We start from the raw sequence: 16,963 nt of genomic DNA on the forward strand, positions 1-16,963 counted from the left end.
GTTCTGCGACGCACCGCGCTCTGCAATGCACCGCGCTGTGCAATGCACCACGCTCTGCAATGCACCGCGCTCTGCGATGCACCGCGCTCTGCAGTGCACCGCGCTCTGCAGCGCTCTGCACCAGGCCGCATTCTGCACCAGGTCACGCTGTGCACGGGGCCGCGCTCCCGCGCTGCCAGCACCAGCACCTAGTGACCTCCCCGGAGAGGCTCAGGCTTCGCTTTTGCTCTTACCCATCCCCTTTTGTGCTGCCATGGCACAACATTTTAAAAGAAAAGTGCTGTTCTGTAGGGTTAGCCGCTTGAAAATGGGACGCTTAGACACCCAGCTTTCTTATTAAAGCTGTTGCTCCTGCTTTACCTGTCTGCATATTTCATGTTTGCTGTGAATTCTCCTTGCCGAGGCCTTTTCACAGTTCTGCAGCTCCCGGGGGAGCTGCGCAGCTTTTCCAGGATGGATCTGCATCCAGCCACGTTCTCCAGAGTTAACATTTTCTGCTGCTCCAGTCTAAAAAAAGCAGCAGCCTCAATAATTGAAGAGACTTGTTTAGTTCCTCAGCCCAGCATGACTAAGAGGTTTTTCTGGGTGCGCGTTTGATCTTTTGGGGTCGTTATTTTGGGGACGGAGCGGAGGGGAGGAGGGCGGCGCGGAGCCGGCGCGGCGGGGCGCCCTTCGGAGCGTGCGGAGCCTCCGTGCGTCGCGGTGCCGTCGGGGTGGGACGGGGACGCGGCTCCCTTGGGGCCCCGAAAGGCACCTTGGTGCTTCCCGGCGGCCCTGGGCCCGCGCGGGCGGCTGCAGGCGGGATCGGCCCTCGGGGCCCGACAGCGAGCGGGGCCGACGGCGAGCGGCTTCCCAGGGCGGGAGGCGGCGGGGCGAGCGGCGCGCGGGGCGGGATCGCGCTGCGAGCAGCGGCGCCGGCTGCACAGGAGGCTGCAGCGCGGTGTCCTGCTGCAGCACGCTGCGTCCCCCTGCGTCCTGCTTTAGCGCGCTGTGTCCCTGTGGGTCCTGCTGCAGCGTGCTGCGTCCCCCTGCGTCCTGCTGCAGCACGCTGCGTCCCCATGGGTCCTGCTGCAGTGCGCTGCATCCCCCTGCGTCCCACTGCAGCACGCTGTGTCCCTGTGGGTCCTGCTGCAGCACACTGCGTCCCCCTGTGTCCTGCTGCAGCACACTGCGTCCCCGCAAGTCCTGCTGCAGCGTGCCACGTCCCCCTGCATCCTGCTGCATCGTGCTGCGTCCCTGCAGGTCCTGCTGCAGCGCGCTGTGTCCCTGTGGGTCCTGCTGCAGTGTGCCATGTCCCCCTGCGTCCTGCTGCAGCACGCTGTGTCCCTGTGGGTCCTGCTGCAGCACGCTGCGTCCCCCTGTGTCCTGCTGCAGCACGCTGCATCCCCGCAAGTCCTGCTGCAGCGTGCCACGTCCCCCCGCATCCTGCTGCAGCACGCTGCATCCCTGCAGGTCCTGCTGCAGCGTGCCGCGTCCCCATGGGTCCTGCTGCATCGCGCTGCCTCCCTGCAGGTCCTGCTGCAGCACGCTGCATCCCCCTGGTCCTGCTGCAGCGCCCGCTGTGCTTAGATAAGGGTGTCCACGTGTTGGCTGCTTGGGTGAGCGCCCTGGGCCCCAGCAGAGCTGCAGGTCAGGCCCCGTTGCAGGTGCTGGTGGGTCCGTTCGTGCAGGTTCTGGGTGCAGAGCCCGGCCCCGGGCGCTGCTCCCTTGTCCTGCTCTCCTGCCGCAGGCCGAGCTCATTTGGCCTTATGTGAAATAAACCGCGGATCTTTCCGACTGGAAAACCGGTACCTGTGCCGATGGCTACGTCCGTGCCTCAGCTAGCAATGTGGTGGTAAAGCAGGTGTTTTCCTGTGAGCTTTCCCGAAGTGCTGCCCTTTTCCGTGTTCAGGTGCCTCCCGTGGGCAGCTCTGTTTCTGTTGCTCATTTGTAACTTGCTTGTTCTGTGTATCTGTATGTATTAAAATACGAAAAAAGAGCTTATTTTAGAGTTGGACTATTAAAATGTAAGTTTCTTATGCCGTAACCATGAGCCTAAACCTTGAGATTTCAATTCTAACCTCAAAATAATTCGCATGTGAGCTCTTACAGGATGAGGGCAGCGTGGCCGGGGCGAGCCGGAGCATCCCGTCTTCCCTGGGCACTCCTGGCTGCCTGCGGAGCCGCTTCCCGCTGCTGCTTCCCTGCGGAGCTTCCCTGCGGAGCGGCTGCCGCAGGCGAGATGGTGTTTTGTGGCCACGGAGAAACGCCTTCATTCGAACCCCCTGCAGCAGTATCCGAGTTCCTTCTTGCAGTATCCCTGAGTTAATATTGCCCCAAACTACATTTTGCCTCTTTTCCAAGTGCAATAGTAAGGGAACAAACTGGCGCTGCCGGAATCGGTGCTGGGGCTCCAAACCTCCGAGCTCGTGGCAAAGCCAGGCCGGGGGTCTCGCTGCCGGCCCCTCTTTAGTTTGGGTGCAGTATCTAGTAGCTTAAATTAAAAATTAAAGCCGTTGCCATGGCCGTGTCTCGCGGACGGCCTCTTCCAGCTTCCCACCTCGTGCCTTTTGCTCTTCCAAGCTTGGCTCAAAGCTGAGCCGTATCCCGGCTTGCCTTGCTGAGCACAAACGCTCCTCCAATCCCCCTGCCTTTCCCAGGGTGTTTACGGTGCATTTAGTGAGCGCCTCGATGACTTGACAGGTTTTTTATGAAGCCTGAAGTCCCTGAGCAAGCAGCTGCTGCTTCAAATATTCAAGCCGCAAGCCTTGGAGCTTGTGTCTTGAGGTGAATATCTTCTTACGTTACCCGCTCGGAGCAGCCGGCCCGTGAAGCGGCGCCTGGGGAACCGCAGGAGCTGGGGCAGCTTCGTGCGGCGGTGGGAGAGCCCCGCGTTGGCGGGTGCCGAGCGGGGCCGCCTGCCCCGTCCGCTCCCGCTGCGGAGCTTCCCGCTGCTTCCGCAAACCCCCTCGGCTAAGCCGAGCTTTCCCGGGCTGGCCGCTCTGTAGCTTCAGCTTAAAGACACTTTCCTTTTCCTTTGCAACATCCTTTTTGTTTTCTTGCTTAATGTGGTTTCCTGTGTTGGAATTTTGCCGTGGGCCCTGTAGATGACTGGGCTTTACCTGCATGGGCCTTCCAAGATGCTGGCATTGGTGCCTCGGGTGTCATCGTCAGGCTGAGCGCTCTGTTACCACCTATCACTAGAGCTGCTTACCTGTTTGGCTTAGGAACAAGGAGAAATTGCCCTTGATATCGCTGGCCATGCGCCTGCCTCTGTGTTGGCTGTGGGACCGGCCGCAGGCACGAGGGACGGAGCGAAAGGCAGAAAAGCAAAGGGCAGAAGCCCTGAGCGTGCCCGGGCTGCCAGAAAACACCCGCTCCCCTGGAGCGAGCCGAAACGACGCGTTTTATTACTATTTCTACTAACATTTGAGCCCAGTTTGTGGGAAAACCCGGGTGGCTTCGTGCCGTGTCACTCCCGTATTTGGTGGCGTTCATTGCTAAAACCGGCGAGTCGGGGGCCGTGCTGCCGCTCCGTGGCCTCCCGCTGCTTCCAGGGCTCCATGCGGAGCGCGGAGCTCGGAGCCAGCCCACGGCGCGGGCGGCTCGTGGCCTCCTGAACGGCCTGCGCCTCCGAGAACACGCGGCCCTTGTGCAGGAAATGCTGCTGGACCCGCTGTGCGGAGCGTTTGGAGGAGAAACACGTACAGAAATGGGGGCGTAAAAGGACGGGAGGGGGAATCCTGCCCTCCTGCTGCTGCCCGGCTTCTCCTGCTGGTTTTCCTCGAATCCGGCCCTGCTCGGGCTGCGGAGGGCAGGGCTGGCTCCTCTTCCTCGGCCCCGGCACCAGCGGGACGTGGAGCTTGTGGAGAGGGGCAGCGTGGAGCTGGTGAAGGGGCTGGAGCAGCCACGGGATGGGGAAGGACTGAGCGAGCGGGGCCTGGAGGAGAGGGGACGGAGGGGACCTGATCAACGTGTGCGAGTACCGAGGGGAGGATGCAGGGAGGACGGGGCCAGGCTCTGCTCGGTGCTGCCGCTGCCAGGACCAGGGGGAACGGCACAGGCTGAACCCCAGGCAGCTCCATGTCCGTGTGAGGAAGAACTTCCTTGGTGTGAGGGTGCCCGAGCCCTGGCACAGGCTGCCCAGAGAGGCTGTGGAGGCTCCTGCTCTGGAGATCTCCAACCCGCCTGGATGCGCCCGGGTGCCCCGTGCTCTGGGTGTCCCTGCTGGAGCCGGGGCTGCACTGGGGGGTCCCTGGAGGGCCCTGCCAGCCCCGGCCCTCCTGGGAATCTGCGATTCCAGGATTCTGTTCCCGTGGGGAGCGCTGTCCGGCTCCTCGCTCCATGCAGCAGGATGGGAGCTCGTGGTCCCTCCGCACAGCAGCCCTCACCCCTCAGAGCCACCTTTCCCTGATCCCTCAACGCCCTTGGTGGCACCGTGGCTTGAGGACCATGTGGTCGGTTCAGCAGGGGCAGCAGCACAGCCAGCCCTTTCCCAAGGGCAGGAAACGCTCCGCGTGCAGCCGGCATCGCATCCCTGCCCGCACGCGCGGCAGCGCCGATCCCTCCCTCCGCAGCGTTCCCTGCGGAGCGCTCCTGCCTCGGGGCTGCGGCGGGATGAGCAGCGACTTGATGAGGAGGAGCGGGAGGGCCGTGGCAGGGACGGGAGCAGCCCCGGGACACGGGGCTTTTGCTTTGTCATGGGCCGTTGGATCCTCCTCCTTTTCCCCGGAGCCCCCTCTGCCTGAGCTGCCCTTGCGGAGGAGGGATTTTGGGAGCTCATTCCGTGCGAGCCGGCCGCCCGTGCCGCCTTTCCCTGCTCCCCGCCCCGCTGCGGTCACCAATGACCGGGGGGCCGGATGGGCAGCCGGCGTCGCTGTGTAAAACGCTCCACGTTAATGGGATATGGCAGGAAAAGGGGGAAAAAAGGGTTAGAGGTGTCCGAGTCCGTGATGCGGTGCCGTGGATGCTGCTGGGCCCGGGATGCGGCTCGCTGTGCCCTAACCCTCCACCTTTATTTCGCCCCTTCACCCCTGGGGGTTAAGAGCCAGCGCCGAGCACGGCTCCGGGCGCTCCGGCCGCCGCTCCGCTTGCTGTGTCCCTGCCGTTCCCTTCCAGCCGTGTTGGCACAGCCCGTGGCCGCGGATGGCGCCCGGCGCCGGGAGCAGCTCCGCTTCCAGCCGTCACCCGGCCGGAGGCTCCGCGGGGCGCCGGGGCTGCTCCCGGAACGCCGGGATGGAGCCGGCTTCGATCCGGCTGCGCCGCGGGCAGGGAGAAGCAGGCGCGGATGGTGACGGTGCGCGGATCGCCGGCCCGCGGAGCGAGCCTCGCGTGGGAGCGTTTGGGGTGGTTCATGGAGGTTTCCTCATTTTTATCGTCAGGAGTGGCCGGAAAGCCAAATTCACCTGCCTGGACACGTGAGCCCTTGTCGCAGCTCCCTGGCGCGAAGGGTGACACCTCGGCACGGTGTCACCCGCGGCGGCCGCGGCGCCAGCGCCCGGCACGGTGCCGACAACCGCGTTCCAAGGTGGAAATCCCCCCCCGGCCGTGTTTTAATTGATTTCCCTAAGAAGATTGTGGGGCTCAGGGCTGGCCTGGCCTGTCCGCACCGCTCGCCGGCAGCGGCGGCTCCCGGGCACGGAGCGCTCCCGCGCGGCACCGGCAGCCGCTTCCCGCTCCCGTGCCCCCCGTGTCACTAGTGTGACACTAGCTGGAATTAACGACCATAAAAACTACATTAGCAGAGCGCTGACTGCTCCGACTGCCCGTGGAGCCGCCTGCTCCTGCCGCGGATCCGGAGGAGCGGAAACTAGGTCAGGGCGCCGCGTGCCTGGATGCTCCTGCGCGCTCCTATACGCTCCTATACGTTCCTATACGTTGCTGTACGTTGCTGTACGTTGCTGTATGTTCCTGTACGTTGCTGGGGCTCTCGCTGCCGTCCTCGCTCACGGCTCCGGGCTGCCTGGGAGCCCCTGGGCGGGTTGGGGGTTCCCAGGAGGGTTAGTGAGGCGGTCGGTGCCATCGTGGGTGTGTGGGATTTAACAGCAATAAAGGGCAGAACCGGCAGGTTTTGGGCAAGCGGAGGCCTGAGCAGCAGGGAGAGGGGCCATGGGCTCATCCCCGGCTCTGGAGATGGTTCAGCCGAATCCATGGGAAGGGGATCCGCGGGGCGGCGCGCGGGGCCTGGCGCGGACTGCGGAGCTCGCGGCGGCGAGCGTTCCGTGTGTGCGACGGCGCACGGGGATCCTTCCAAAGCTCTGGAATGCGGAGCAGGGATCCGCATGAGGAGAAACGCGACAGCCAGGGCGGCCTGGGGTGCAGCGTGGTGCACAGCCGCCAAGGACAGACCGGCCGCTCCTGGCTGCGTCCTGAGCGATGGAACGCGGCACGCAGGGTGATCCCCGCGGCGGGTGGTGGGATCCAGCCCGGGGCTCCGAGGGCTCCCGCTCCCGGAGGGCTGAGCCCTTCCCTGCTCCCCGGACGGAGCCGGCGGCAGCGCCGGTGTCCCGGGATCCCGCGCGGGAGCCGCGCGCCGGGCCCTTCTGCTCCAGTTGCGCCTGACGGTAACGCGGGCGGACGGCGCCGCGCGGGGGCCGCTCCGTGCGCTCCGGCCGGGAGCTGGGATCCCGGTTTGTGTCGGGAGCCAGCCACAGGGACCCAGCCCTGACCCCCTCCTGCAACAGGGTAAAGAGGGGCCGCGGCGGCGGAGCTCCGGGTCAAGAAGCCCTTCGTGTGAAACGGGAGATTCCGGAGGTTTCTGCAGCAGCAGTTTGGTAAATGCTGGAGCGGCTCCGCACAAATTCCCGAGTCATCCCGGCTTACATAAGCCCTGTGCTCCGTGAACTCTTAGTGCCCCTGGAGCCCGCGGCGGCTGCGCGTGCCGGGAGCCGCTTCGCACGGACACGCGCGTCCTGCTCGCGGTCCTTCCCGGCTGCATGTCCGGAGCCGGGGACTGGCACCGCGCGGTCCCGCCGGAGCCGCGGGCGCATCCCGCTGACCCCGCGGGAGCTCCTTCCCGGCTCGGGATGAGACCTTTCCCTCGAGCATCCCGGCGATTCCTGTCCTTCCGTGGGCAATCCCAAAGAACCGGCCTGCTGGGAGCCGAGTGTTTCCCTTCCGCAGCTCCTGCCCTTCCCGCCCTCGTTCCCGAAGGTCTCCCGCTGCCTGGGGATGCGATGGTCCCAGGGAAGGCGCCTGCTCCGCGACCGCTAAGAGTCAGGTCTTAACGCACGGGAATGGTGTTATTCCACGAATCGGGATATCTGCCCTGGGACGGAGAGCTGGCCTGTGCCCCCATCCCGTCCTCCGCGGTGCCAACCGGCTGGACAGGCTTCTCGTGCCCCGCAGGAGCAGGAACCTTGGGAAGGCCCTCGGGAAGGGGGCGGATTTGCGGCAGGGGCCGGGCCGGGCACAGGGAATGCCGCAGCCCTGCGGTGCCGTCACCCGCTCGCCGGCCTCCGTGTCCGTCCGGTTGGAGCTGCCGCCCGCGCAGGATGCGGAACAGGACCCCTGCGCTTTGGGAAAGCAGCCGAAGCGGCACACGGTAAAGGAGGTGCGTGACTTAGCCCTCCGAAAGCTCATTGAAATGAAAACCCAAACAGCAGAGGGAAAAGCGCTCCGTCCCGCTGGGGGCCTGCTGCCTTCCTCCTCCTCCTCCTCCTCCTCCTCCTCCGAGCCCCAGCGAGAGCTCCCGACTCCCCAGGGTGCTCCATGGAAGGAGCGGAGCTGTTGTGTTTATCAGCGCCTATGACAACCCCGTGGAAATAAACCTGGAGGGCCTTTGGGGTAAAAATAGGTCTTCGAGGGCCTTCCTTGGCCGAAGCGGAGGAGCAGGAGCCGGGCGTCCCGAGAGCCCCGGGGGACTCGGCCCCCGAAGCCACAGCCGGATTCCCTGTGGCCTCGGCCGGCCGCGAGCTGTTAACAAGCGCACGGAACAGCCTGAGCAACAACCCTGGGACGGTTGTGTCCTGCGGCGCTGTTTGTGCTCGGGGAGCGCTCCGGGCCGGGCTCGCCGCAGGCTGCGGGCGCCAGCGCGGTGCCTCCTGCTCCGAGGCCGCGTGCCTGGGCTCCGCGCTCGGCTCCTTCTCCGGGAGCTCCGGCCCGCCGGGGCCGGGTACCTGCACGTGCTCCCTGCGCTCCGGGACGCCGCTGGAGCTCGCTCCCTTGCTTCCTGCTCTCCCACCTTTGCTCCTTTACGGATTCCTATTTTCTTCATTCCAGCCTGAGACCCCAGGCTCGGGGTACAGACTGACCTGCCGACCACGGCCCCGTAGCCAAAGGCACCAAACCCAAAGCCCGGGCTTGGGAAGGGTCTGGTGCTTGGGTAGGTCTGTACCAGCAAACAGCACCGTAACCGGGCGTGAGGAGCTGCAGTTTCACCCTGAGCACCGTTCATGTGGGGACATAAAAGCCCTGGGTTGAACAGCAAGCCGTTCCGGAGGTGCTTCCCGACGGAGGAGCGCGCCGTGCCGGGGAGCGCGGAGCTCGGGATGCCCGGGGCTCTCCAAGGGGGCCGGCTCCGCGCCGGCGTTGGCGTTAGCACCACCGGGCTGGCCTGTATTTGGCGCTGGGTCTTGGTGGCTTTCCAGGACAGGGCCTTTTGGCCTGTCCCTCCCGCGCGTCCCGAGCCGCATCGACGTGCTCGGCTGTACCGATGTGCTCGGCCGTGTCGGGTGTGCTCAGAACAGCCCTCGCAGGGTGTGCTCAGAACAGCCGTCGCAGGGTGTGCTCAGAACAGCCGTCGCAGGTGTTCTCAGAACAGCCCTCGCAGGCCGGTTCCAAAGTCAGCGCGCCCTTGCCGAGGCGCCGGCGCCGGCGCTGGCTCCGGGCGGCCGGGCAGAGCATCAGCGCTCGCCGTGCGGGGCGTTTTTGCAGAAATGAAGCAGTGAAGCTGCAATTTGCTGGAATTACGTTTCTCCCATTCCCGCTCTCTGGAATGCGCTCTGGAGCGCGTATCGAAGCCAGCAGGGAGGTGGGTGCGTGGGTCGGCGGGGGGCCTGGGCAGCCGCGAGCCCCGCGGACACCCCGTGCCCTTCCCCTCGGCCCCGACACTTGGAGCGTCGCTTCCCGGGGCTATCCCGGCCCCCGGCAGGAGCCGAGCGGGTTTCATTGCGTTATTAACATTAAAACATTAAAAGCATGAAGAGACTGGCTGGCAAAAGTGTTGAATATTCTGTTGAGGGGTAAGAGCAGTTGGAATTTATTATTTCTCTCTGGAAAAAAATGGGAAGCGATTTGGAAGTCTAATGTTACTGATATTGGAGCTGGCAGATTCAGGCCTCCTTCAAACAGGCTGTTCAGCTGCAGCAGCCGGGGGCTTTTTGCCGTGACCGGAGACTTCAGGGCTCGAGTTGCTGTCCTTGCCGCGGCCCCGGGGTGCCCGGGCGCGAGGAGGGACGTGGAGGCAGGGGCAGAGCGGGGCGCAGGGGAGCCGGGCGCCGGCCCCGGCCCCGCGCGGCTCCCTCCTCCGCACGGTTTAACTAGAGGGTTTCAGAGCTCGGTGCCTCCCGCTGACTGTGTCGCTCTTCTTTGATTTCAGCCTTCCCAGCAGGAATGATGGATGAGAGCCTGTCCTACGAGGAGTTCTTTGCCCGCAGCGCCGCCTCGGCGATGGACGACAGAGACCTGTGCTTCGAGCCGCAGCCCGTGTTCAAGCCCGTGGAGATGGCTGGTACGACCCAGTAAATCCCGACGCCGTCGCGCCGCTTCAGTTCGGGGTTATGTAACACGGCGGAGCCCTGGCGCTGTCCCCAGGGGTGGCTGTGCTCTCCTGCCGTCTCCTCGTGCCGGTGTTCTTGCAGTGCCGCATTTCCCTAAAACGCGGAACGTCTCGGCCCCGGCGCCGTCACGTTGCGCCGCCGGCTCCAGGCTTGCCCGGGTGGAACCGGAGCCGCGGGCGGAGGGTTCAGCAGGGCCCAGCATGCGGGTGAGCCGCGGTGCTGGTGCCAGCCCGGCGAGCAGCCCGTGCGGCGCTGCCTCCCCTTCATCCAACAAGCATCTTCAGCACGGAGAAAATCCATAGGAAACATTGCCTGAGAACACGAGAGACGTGTGTGCTGCCGGATTACAGCCGAAACACTGGCCGAAATCCTCACCGAACCAGGATGAAACTTGGTTTTCTTATTTTTTAAATTTCCTTTATTTTCCCTACTGTTGTGGACCTGCTTGGTAAACACCTTTGTGCTGGCCACATCCCATTACCAAGGGGGTTCTGCAGAGGCCGGCGGAGCGGAGCGGGAACGCGGCCCTGCCATAAACACCCCGCGAGGAGCAGGGTGTAACTGCGGCTCTGCCCGGGGTTCTCCTGGCCTGCAGGAGGGGAATCCCGGTTGTCGCTGTGCGGCTGTGCGAGACGCAGCGTGTGGAATGGGCGCTTCGGTGTAGAAGGGCCCCTTGGCCCCGTGGCACAAGCGCTGGCTGCTCCGCAGGGATCCGCTCTGCTCAGCCCTGCTGAGGCCACATCTGGAGTATTGAGTCCAGTTCTGCAGTATTGTGTCCAGTTCTGCAGTATTGTGTCCAGTTCTGGAGTATTGTGTCCAGTTCTGGGCTCCACAGGACAAGAGGGATGTGGAGCTGCTGGAGAGAGTCCAGCGCAGGGCTACAAGGATGATCAGGGGCCTGGAACATCTGCCCTATGAGGAGAGGCTGAGGGAGCTGGGCCTGTTCAGCTGGAGAAGAGAAGGCTGAGAGGGGACCTGAGCAGTGTCTAGAAGTACCTCAAGGGAGGCAGTGAGGAGGATGGGGCGGCCTCTTTTCACTGGTGGCCACCAACAGAACTAGAGGAAACGGCCCCAAACTGAAACACCAAAAGTTCCACAGGAACTTAAGGAAAAATTTCTTCCCAGTGAGGGTGCCAGAGCCCTGGAACAGGCTGCCCAGAGAGGTTGTGGAGTCTCCTTCTCTGGAGATCTTCAAACCCGCTTGGACGCAGTCCTGTGCCACGTGCTCTAGGTGACCCTGCGTGTGCAGGGGTTGGACTGGGTGACCTCGAGAGGTCCCTGCCAACCTTGAGCATTCCGTGATTCTATGATCCGTGGGTTCCCGGAGCAGAGGGCTCGGAGGGGATCACGAGCTCTAGGAGCTGCCGGCAGGAGCAGAAGGAGGCTCCGCAGGCTCCCGTAGGCCTCGGTTTCTCCTTCATTCACGCTCTTTGGGAACAGGAGGATACGTTCCCTGTCCGGGGGCGCGTTCCCGTCCCTGGGCAGGGTCTCGCAGCCGGCCCTGCCGCAGCTCCCGCTCCTGGTCAGGACGCGCTGCTCCGCGTGCCTGGAAAACGCGGCGTCCGGGCTGGACGGGTGCGTCCGGGGAGGAAGCTGAAGGGAAACGGATTCTCGGGGCGTTTTGCCGGGCGGCTCCCGGGAAACGCGACTCTCCGCTTCCCAACCCGTGCCGGGAGGTCTTGGTGAACGTTCTTGGGGCTCGGGTCCTGCAAGCTCCAGTGACCAACGGAATGGGCAGACCCGTCCGTGCGCTTCGCCCTCAGCGTCGGCCTCGGCGGCTCCTGCCGTAGCCCCCGGAGCATCTCCGAGGGGAAGGATGAAGGTTCAGCTGAAGCTGCCTCCGTCCCCCCTTTCTCCTCTCGCCCTGTCGCAGAGATGCTTGAGTCTGGGTCCTCCATTTGCACAAGTCATCCTAGAGCTGGGCAGAGCAGAAGGATCCAGCAGCATCTCTGCCGGCTTTTGCCATCCCCTTCATCCCAGCGTTGTTGTTGAAGCGGACTTGGTTATTTGGTCATGGTTATATGGTGTGGGACAAGATGGAGTGAAGCGTTTCTGAGGCTCACAGCAAGGCAGGACGTTGTCTTAGCCCTTCAGATACCCTGGGAAGGAGTTCCTGGAGCTCCCCCAGTGCCGAGATGTGGGAAACCTTGGAGATTTTGCTGCCTTCCCCGCAGGCAGCGTGCTGGATGGGATCCCAACCCCTTTTAGCTGTGCTTGACCCGAGGAGAGCAGCAGAACGGGCGGGAATGGAGCGTCCCTGCGCTCCCAGGGCTCCACCGGCCGCGGCGGGTTGTTCGGAGAGGCCCTCAGCGCTGGCGTCAGGCGGATCGTCACCCGCCGCTGCCAACAGCCGCGCGCGGCTCCGCGCCCTCCCGCTGCTCACGCGGGCCCTTCTTGTCCCCGCAGACCCGTTCGGCGCGCACCGCGGGGACGCCCTGCCCGGGCTGGCCTTCCCCGGCGACGCGCAGCATGTGCCGGTGTTCGCGGGCCACGTCGGCCTCGCCGCGGACATCCACGGTGAGTTCCTGCCCTCGCGCTCCATTCCCAGCATTTTCCCAATTGACTCTCATGGCACACACTGAAAACTCAAAGCTGAGCAAAGCGCGGACTGTAGATTCTCTTCAGGTGCCATTTTTGCACCTGAAGACGTTGAATAACTACTTCCTGGAAGATTTTTTTGAAGTATATTTAGTTCAGACAGGGAGATAGAACATCCAGAAAAGCTGAACTGAAAGGCTGAACTATGGCTAGAAACAAGTACCCGTGACTGTTCCAGCTGGGGAAGACAAATCAAGAATTCATGGGAGAAGAAGGAGTATCAAAGGGAAATCATTTGCCTGTGTTTACTCTCTTATACCTTGTTACTAATTATACTGCACACAGTATGTAATTTTTGAGGGTAAACTAATAGATTTACTTGCAAACTCGTGTAGCCTGTGTGGGAGCAGAACAGTTAATTTTCCAGGTATGTTACGGGTTTGGAGAGGAGTCTTTTAAGGCCAGCAAGGTGACTGACAAATGGCTTCTTCTTTCATTATCAGCACACGCGTCTATGATGGTACCTGACCAAGCTTTCCTGGGGCCCCCGTATTCTCCTGCAGAAGTTCTCGATCCATCAGCCTTTATGGGCCTGGATTCGGCTGCGGAGTATCTGCAGGACACAGCAGGTGAGAGCGCGGGGCCGCCCCGGCCCGGGCACGAGCTGCCTTCGGAGCGTGTGCACGTGGAAAAGCCTCGGGTGTGAGTCCTAAAGAACCATTGCAGGGAGGGCTTATTCCATAAAACGAGTCAAGATTAGGAAGAATCCTATTGGAAATGATGTATTTTTAATCCATACGAGTTTCCTGAGAGGAGGAATAGGAAACGAATGCGCTCTTGAGCAGAGACCCTGCCGTGCTGGGCCCTGGCCTGAGCGCTGGTGGCAGCTCTTTGGTGCCAGCCGTCACCCCAGGCACACGCTGTGGGGCCCGCGCGCCCCGCTCGGGTGCGCAGCCGTGGGGCGGGAGGCAGCCGTGGGGTGGGAGGCAGCGGTGCAGCTGTGGGGCAGCTGTGGGGCACGAGGCAGCCGTGCAGCCGTGGGGCAGCTGTGGGGCACAAGGCAGCCGTGCAGCCGTGGGGCGGGAGGCAGCCGTGCAGCCATGGGGCAGCCGTGCAGCCGTGGGGCACGAGGCAGCCATGCAGCCGTGGGGCACGAGGCAGCCATGCAGCGCTGCAGCGCGGCGGCCGCGGCGCGGACTCAGCGCGTGCCTCTCCCCCAGCGCCGGCGGAGCACTGGCTGGCAGCGCAGCACGCCGCAGCGGGGCCCGGCGCCGCCTGCTTCCTTCAGCCGCCAGGTAAGGGTGTTTCTGGAGAGCGTCGAGCACCAGGGGCAGCTTCTGTCCTTGTCCCCCTTTGCAGGAAACGAAAGACGCTAGCGGAGCCGTGTGCTTCTCAGAGGAGTTTCCCAGAGAAACGTGTGCTTTAGGGAGATGATCCACGGGGCACTAATTAAGCATCGAGTGTGTGTTACGAGGTGGGAGGAGTTTGTGTAGACTGTTGACTCCTAGTTAAGGATAACAGAGTTAATGATGGCACTGTCAATACTTCTAGGCTATCCCAAAATAGCACATTTCCCCAAGTAAAGTAGCTGCACGTCCTTGCCATGCAGCTCCAAGCCCAGCCCTCAGCAGGGTGTGTTGTTCTGGGGACATATCCCGTCACCAGGGCCTTAGCCCCCTGGAAAACCCTCCCTTCCCTGGGCTGGGTGCAGGGAATGTGGCCAGTGCCGAGCTGGGCAAAAAGCCCGTGTTCAACCACCAGATCTATGGGCTCCAGGTTGCCTTTCCATTCTGTGCAGGCCCTGGTACCAGGGCAGGAATGGGGATTTCCCCCAGGACGTGTGCTCAGCTGTTCCTCGATGCTAAGATAATAATTGACACGGATGGGATTTCCTCTTGAAAAGGAGCCCTATAAAACCAGAGCTTTATTGCTCCTGTCGTCCTTACTCCTGCCTTTGTGCATGATGAGAGACAAATCTGCTGATTCCAGTGGGAAGCCGCATCCCTCGTGCCTGCCCTTTCCAAGGGTCAGCGCAGCGGAGGGAACAACAAACAGAATTTGCTCTCACGCATAATCAACGGCATTTCAAATTAAATCCCAGTTACAAAGCTGTGTACGCTGTCCAGTTATCTTTAAACACGGGTTCCAGCTAAACCTTTTGCAGCCTCACCAAGGCCGTGGTGCCGCTGCAGCTGCGCGTGTCACGATACCGATCCGCAGCAGTGTCAGCGCTGCCGGTCCCGGTGGAGCAGGCAGGAGGAGAGGAACTTGTCCCCGGGGCTGGGGGCTCTAAGGAGAGCTCAGGTGCAGCCGGGCTGCTTCGCTGCTCGATGGTTTTCCGCTTTCCTCCGGCGCTTGCTTTGCCCCGCGCACGTGTTGCCTTGGGTCCTGCACAAGTTAATCTGCTGCGGATTGGTAATTCCCGCAGACCTGCATCCCCCGGGATGCGGATGCGCGGGAGCTTCCTCCCCAGGCCCGTGCCGTGGTCCCCAGAGATGCGTTTTGTCTAGACGGATTCCAAAGGGCTATTTTAAGATGGCACTTTTTCTTTTTTTTCCTTTCTTTTCTTTCTGGGTTCGTTTAATATCCGACTTTGCAGCGTTGCTGGAGCCGGGGCCGCGTTTTTCGGTGCGGCTCGTGGTGTGGGGCCGCCCTGGTGCTGGTGTCTGCCCAGCGCAACGCGGGAGCCGCGGGGTCACCAGCGCGCTGAGTTCCGATCGTTCACAAAACCCTTTGCACAGCTGAAGCCCGGGCCTGGAGCTCCCGAAACGACTCCTCTGAGGGCTTCAGCTCTTGCAAAGTCAGCGCCGAGGCAGACGTGTCGCCACCGCAGACCTCGCTGGCATCAGGCACGACGCGCTGAGGCCAGGAAGGCCCCGTGTCCCCTGTCCATGGCACCGCAGTGTCACGTATCTGAGCTCTCCTTCGTTCCTGTGTGTTTCTGTCGCAGATGCCGCGTGCGTTCCCGCCGCCGACGTCGTGTCCGTGCCCGCGGGAGCAGCCGGCTCCCTTCCCGCGGAGCCTCCCGCTGCCTCGGCCCCGGCGGCACAAGCCCTTCCCGGCGCCGCCGCGGACGGCGCCTTCGCTCCTGCGGCTCCGGGCGCCTTTGCCCCGGGCGCAGGGGCTGCCCTGGTCCCAGCAGCAGATCCCGGCTCTCCTGGCGCCGTGGGGCTGGAGTTTGTCCCCGCGGCAGCACCAGCAGATCCCCAGGCCCAGCACACGGCGGCTTTGCAGTTTGCCCCAGCAGAAGGTGCCGGCTTTGCCCCGGCAGCACATGCTGCGTCCCCTCACGCCGTGGATCTGGCGTTTGCTCCCACAGCGGATCCTGCAGCTCAGCACGCCGTGGATTTGGAGTTTGTCCCCGCAGCGGATCCTGCAGCTCACCACACTCCAGATTTGGAATTTGCCCCCGCAGCGGATCCTGCAGCTCACCACGCCATGGATTTGGAATTTGCCCCGGGAGCAGATACTGCAGCTCACCACGCCGTGGATTTGGACTTTGTCCCCACAGCGGATCCTGCAGGTCACCACGCTGTAGATCTGGAATTTGCCCCAGCAGCAGATACTGCAGCTCACCACGCTCTGGGTTTGGCCACAGCGGATCCTGCAGGTCACTACGCCGTGGATTTGGAATTTTCCCCCACAGCGGATCCTGCAGGTCACCACGCCGTGGATTTGGAGTTTGCCCCCACAGCGGATCCTGCAGGTCACCACGCCGTGGATTTGGAGTTTTCCCCCACAGCGGATCCTGCAGCTCACCACGCCGTGGATTTGGAGTTTGCCCCCGCCGCGGAAGCCAACCATTTCCACGCCGTGGAGCCCGGGCTCGGCCCTGCAGCACAAACCAAGACTCCTCCTGCCCCTGTCCCCGCCGCTGGCGTCGAGGCCGCTGCGTGTGACGAGCCGGTGGCAGCGGAGCGCGCCGTGGAGCGACACGAGGCGCCCGTGGAGAGGGCCCCAGCAGGTGACCGCGGTTTGGTGGTGCCGGCAGCGCCGCTCGCGCTCGGGGCGCCGCAGCCCGCGCTGCGCGCGCAGCCCCTCGCTGCAGGGCTCTTTGCAAGGCAGCAGTGGGGACCTGCCCTGCACTAACCTTCTCGAGTGCTTTAAGGACGTTTTAGTCCATCCCTGGTAGCGTTTCTTCTTGTATCATTATTTTCCCCCAATATACCAAATATACACAATATATTTCTGCAATATACACAATATTCTGATCTGAGAACAGTCTCTGAGCAGCCTGAGAGGCTTGGGTCACCATGTGGCATCTCAGAATGACTGTGAGAGCCCATGGGGGAGGCTTGGTTCTCCCTTGTGGTGGACAAGGGACTTTTGCCCTGCATAGATGTCTCGAGAGGGACTCTCCTACTTGAGAGGGACGGTCAAAATAGAACAGCTAGTCCTGGGAAGACCCAGAACGTTGCAGAAAGATGAGTAGTAAGATTTTTTTTTTCTATATTACCTTCTAAAACTGTTTCTTTTTATGGTGGGAATAAACTTCAAAGGAGAGGAGCTTTAATGAAAAAAAAAGAAATTGCTACCAGGACGTAGTAGCTCAAAGACACAGGTGGAGAAGGAGAGTCAATACCGGGCAGAGCGGGGCTGTGTGGAGCAGAGCAGCAAGGCCTGCAGGAGGGGAGGGCTGGCACAAAGCGAGGCTCAACAGCAGCTTATCCCGCCTAGGAAAGTGAGACACCTTTAATTTGTTGTGGGAGAGGTGGGCTAGGTAAAGA

At 62.7% G+C, this 16,963-nt stretch overlaps 1 protein-coding gene across 1 annotated transcript in view; it reads left to right on the plus strand.

The window, feature by feature from the left end:
• Positions 1-16,963, plus strand: part of MAP4 (microtubule associated protein 4) — a 57,931-nt gene that overhangs the window by 10,181 nt on the left and 30,787 nt on the right. The window contains exons 3-8 of the mRNA XM_088528938.1: positions 9,518-9,649; positions 12,105-12,215; positions 12,740-12,865; positions 13,457-13,531; positions 15,187-15,710; positions 15,918-16,200. Of these exons, the coding sequence (XP_088385064.1) occupies positions 9,518-9,649; positions 12,105-12,215; positions 12,740-12,865; positions 13,457-13,531; positions 15,187-15,710; positions 15,918-16,200 (1,251 nt within the window). The remainder of the gene's footprint in view (positions 1-9,517; positions 9,650-12,104; positions 12,216-12,739; positions 12,866-13,456; positions 13,532-15,186; positions 15,711-15,917; positions 16,201-16,963) is intronic.

This window comes from Tinamus guttatus, unplaced genomic scaffold (genome assembly GCF_059628265.1).
Source record: "Tinamus guttatus ecotype Peru unplaced genomic scaffold, ASM5962826v1 Tinamus_guttatus_pri_ptg000317l, whole genome shotgun sequence".
In the NCBI taxonomy this organism is placed as follows: Eukaryota; Metazoa; Chordata; class Aves; order Tinamiformes; family Tinamidae; genus Tinamus; species Tinamus guttatus.